This window comes from Pundamilia nyererei, unplaced genomic scaffold, assembly GCF_000239375.1.
Source record: "Pundamilia nyererei isolate P.nyererei 1_Seehausen unplaced genomic scaffold, PunNye1.0 scaffold00107, whole genome shotgun sequence".
NCBI classification, from domain to species: domain Eukaryota; kingdom Metazoa; phylum Chordata; class Actinopteri; order Cichliformes; family Cichlidae; genus Pundamilia; species Pundamilia nyererei.
In genome coordinates this window covers 862,320-866,338 of record NW_005187508.1, presented here as the reverse complement: position 1 = coordinate 866,338, position 4,019 = coordinate 862,320, and the positions used below count along the sequence as shown (strand labels likewise).

General features: G+C 40.1%; 1 protein-coding gene across 1 annotated transcript in view; it reads right to left on the bottom strand.

Annotated features, from left to right (window-relative positions):
- Positions 1-880: 880 nt before the first annotated feature.
- Positions 881-4,019, bottom strand: part of haspin (histone H3 associated protein kinase) — an 11,182-nt gene continuing 8,043 nt past the window's right edge. Inside the window, exons 12-16 of the mRNA XM_005741115.1 lie at positions 3,855-3,934; positions 2,955-3,043; positions 2,635-2,777; positions 2,428-2,530; positions 881-1,283 (exon numbers count right to left, since the gene is read on the bottom strand). Coding sequence (XP_005741172.1) covers positions 1,082-1,283; positions 2,428-2,530; positions 2,635-2,777; positions 2,955-3,043; positions 3,855-3,934 — 617 coding nt within the window. The 3' untranslated portion in view covers positions 881-1,081. The remainder of the gene's footprint in view (positions 1,284-2,427; positions 2,531-2,634; positions 2,778-2,954; positions 3,044-3,854; positions 3,935-4,019) is intronic.

The following is a 4,019-nucleotide window of genomic DNA, read 5'->3' as shown; positions in this document are numbered from 1 at the left end:
CTTTGTCTAACTGCTTATCAAATTCAGAGTCACGGAAGTGCAGAGCCTATCCCAGCTCTTTTAGAGGGAGAGGAGGGGGTACACAGGAGGACGCGGGACCTGGGCAGGTCCCCAGAATATCACAGGACATTCACAGAGACAGATGACCATTGACTAACATTCACACTCACGGCCAATTTAGGATAATCAGTTAAGCTATGATGGATGTTTTTGGACTATGGAAGGAACACCTGGAGAAAACTAACACAGGGAGTACGTACAAACGCTGACAGACCCAGAACCGTCTTGCTGTGAGGTGACAGTTCTGATTACTATTATATACGACCATAATAAAACAATTATAACTCTAAATACCCTGGTACACAGTAATAACAACTTAACATGCTTCATTTTTTTTTCCTTACATCTTCTTACACTTTTATTTTATATAAAAACATTCAGAACTCTTAAAATGAGCATTTATTGATTATAATGCTTCACATAGAAGTGAATCCTCTGCCAGATTTACCTGTTAAATGTCCCGTTTACACTACATTTACATAGCATAGTTTTGAGATCTAATCTTCTATTTCCCCTTGTGGCCCTTCTGCTTTTCAAATGAAATCACATCACATGTTTGTGAACCGTTTCATCATTAACCAGAGAAAAAAAATGAAAGAAAAGCTGAAACCTGGCCATGTAGAAGGTAGTGATTAATTTACACCAAGTAACAGATTAAGAAGCAATGCAGACTGCAAACACTGAACCACATTGCTACAAGATTAAGAAAGAAAAATTTATCATGATAATCTTTTTCAAATTTTATACTTAGGATGCAAAAAAACCAAGTGAATGGATTTATTAGAATAACAACATAAGGAAGCGCCACTGACCACCAATATATAATCTTCAGTCATTTTAATGAGCCTTGTTTTATGACAGCATTGTCTGCATTACACTAAGTAACTCTTCTGTGCCGGCGCGTCCACTGGGAACACTGTCTTAACTTAACAGAGGACGAGCGGGAAGAAACATTGCACCCCCTTCGTGCTAAAAACGGTCTCTGTGTGAGTTTCCTCACACTTTGCGTTGAATCCTCGTGCTACTGGAACATGGGGCAGCTCTGCAACACCTCTGTGGCTGAACTGTACTGGAGGACATTGTCATAGAAACCAGTCAGCTCCTCTCGCATGTCCTTGGCAGTCCTCCCCCCTGAGCCGCGGTACTTCATAGAAAGCAGCTTGGAGCAAAGGTAGTGGAGCCACAGTATGTTGGTATGAGGGTGGTAAGCAGCCCAGTTATTCCTGATAAAAGACACAAACAGCATGAGAGGATCAATAAATCAACAACAATGCTGCATTTCTCACTGTGCTGTCATGAACTTTAACAATGCCAGGAGTGTCATATTTGACATGTGAATTTCTGAGACGGCTACATCATCAGTGTGAACCCACACTCTAAAGCAGTGCTGTCAAACATAGGGCACAGGGGCCAGTCCGACCTAATAGTCTGGCCCGCTGCACTGCTTTATAAAATGTGAGGGATTTTTTTTCTCTACAGCTTTTCTGTGAATTAACAAAAACTTTTAGTCTTATAATTACAGGACTGTGTGGGCAATGAGCTACCAGAATTGTTTGGTTTTTTGTTGTAATTTTAAGCATTTCTCACAATTTGAGTCTAAAGAAAATCAAAAACAGAATATTCTCATCATTTCCCTTATATTGAGATCACTCTGAGATTAAATGTGCAGTTAAACTTCTGTACAGTGACAGACAGGGCAGTCTGACCCACTTAGGATTAAAGTGGGCTGTCTGTGGCCCACGACGTAAAATCAGGTTGACATTTGTGCTCTGGAGAAAAGGCCAACGGCAGGGAATGTCCTGACCTCCTGATTCACAGGGAATTATGTAACCTCGCCTCACTGCTTTTTTTCCTTCTTTTTTTTTTCTTTTTAAATTTGACATAATTACAAACATGTTTTTATGAGCGTATCAAAGAAAAAGAAATCCTACATAATAGCAAAGAAAAATTATAATTTACTAGAACGTAACCAGTTCAAGTTTAACAGTATCACTGGTTTCATTTTGTTTCCAGGTTTGTTTCCTCATTTCAGTTAAGTTTATTTATAATGTTGGTGGTATTCGTCATTTCAGGACACAAAGAACTGACTCCATGTCAGCATCTCAGTCTCAGACAAATGAACAAATCACTCGTTCTTTCTGGTTTAATTGAAAACGATGATGAAACTGACCTGGACAAAAACGAAAAATATTTACTGTATATTTTTATTCTAGTTTGTTTTGTTTAGTAGGTGCACAGTGATAGATGTATAGAGATACAGCTATAGAAAGATACAGAGACATAGAGTGAGATAAAGACTTTAAGCCTTTACTACACAGAGACTCCTGTTACATGGCACATAGATGCTTGATCACTTAATGGACTGACCCGTTTTCCTGTCTCATGAGTCTGTAGATCTCAAACTGGTAGTCTCCCTGTCCCATGAAGAGCTCTTCATCATTTGAGATGTCACAGGACACCATCAAATCATCTACAACACAAAAGCAACATTTTAGAACCACTACGTAATATTCACTATGTGTATAACACAATCCATTCAAAGTATGACAGTAAGCAAGTAGAAAAATATCTGACCGATTTCTAGTCTGGAGAGAGAATAGTCAATGATGCGGACCAGCACCCCTCTGGTTTCCAGAGAGTGGGTGGTTCCATTGATGAGGAAGCTCCCCGTCTTCTGCTTGGTTGTTTTGACCAGCACATTTCCCCAGTGCAGGTCCCTGCAATAAACAGTGTGTAGGGTTAAACTGTTAGAGTAGAGTTCCAGCTGAACATTTGTTAGTTTCCTTCTAAACACTAGAGGGTTTTGTTTTGTTAGCGGGGAACAAACTGCATCTGTACGCGTCTTCTTGGGAAACTGTCAGTCGGTGCTGTAATTTATCAATGTGTGTCAGTACCTGTGTTCAAAGTGAAGCTCCTGCTCAGCAACAGCCAAGGCAGCAGTAACCTGGTGAAGGATGCTCTTCGCCACTGCTAAAGATGCCAACTTGAAAACACAACAAGAGCATAAATTAGACAGAGTCTTTTAGACTATTTAAGTGCAACATTCAAGGCATCCAATTTCCCCACGAGTAAACATCCCTGCAAATTCACCCGATAATCAGTGCAGTGAGAAAAAGTGCAAAAAACAAAACAGGTCATGAGGTCCGAGCACCTGTGCCACACACACTGAGCACCTTCTTCCTGAATGTGTCGTCTTCATGTCGACACATTCAGACGTCAGAGTCAGGAAGAAGGTGCTCAGCGTGTGTAAGACCTCAAGTCAGAAAATATTCATAAAACCTTGCAGGGAGATGAGATGTGAATGTTGTGTAACAGCAATTTAAGTTTCTAGAAGCCAGAAAAAGTCCAGCCATGCCAAAGATAACACTAGCCCGCAAGAATTTTCAGAAGCAAATAATTTCTTTAAGATGTTCATCATCTTCTCTCATTACCTCCAGCGTGCAGTAATTTATGGTCTGGCTGACATTAAGCTGTAATGACTCGACTCAAGAACTTGCTATTTTTATGCAGCCGCTCTCGTCATTAAAATTTAAAAACATTTTTACTGAGAGTGTGAACGTGAAATAAGCAAAGGCTTCTTTTTAGCTTAATCTTCAGTAATGACAATTTGAATACAAAGCGCTTTAACTCACCACACACACTTTCAGCTTGTGTACTTTCTACATTCAGCCAATGTAAAAGTAGTTTTATCTCCAAGCTACCAGCTTTACCTTCTGTATCTCTGAACAGTCACTGAGGTGGCAGATAAAAGCTCAACATTTCCACAAAGACACGGGGAAAGCTTTGATCCCTACCGTTCCGTTGCTGTTCTCCAAGTCGATGCCGCCAAACTCAAACTCCAGGATTAGGAATATTTGGTCATTTTCAAAGAAATCTGAGCAAAGACACAAAAAGAGAAACCCAAATCACATGATTTGCTTATTTTAGGGACCGAGTGGGTTCACTTATGACCCCATTTT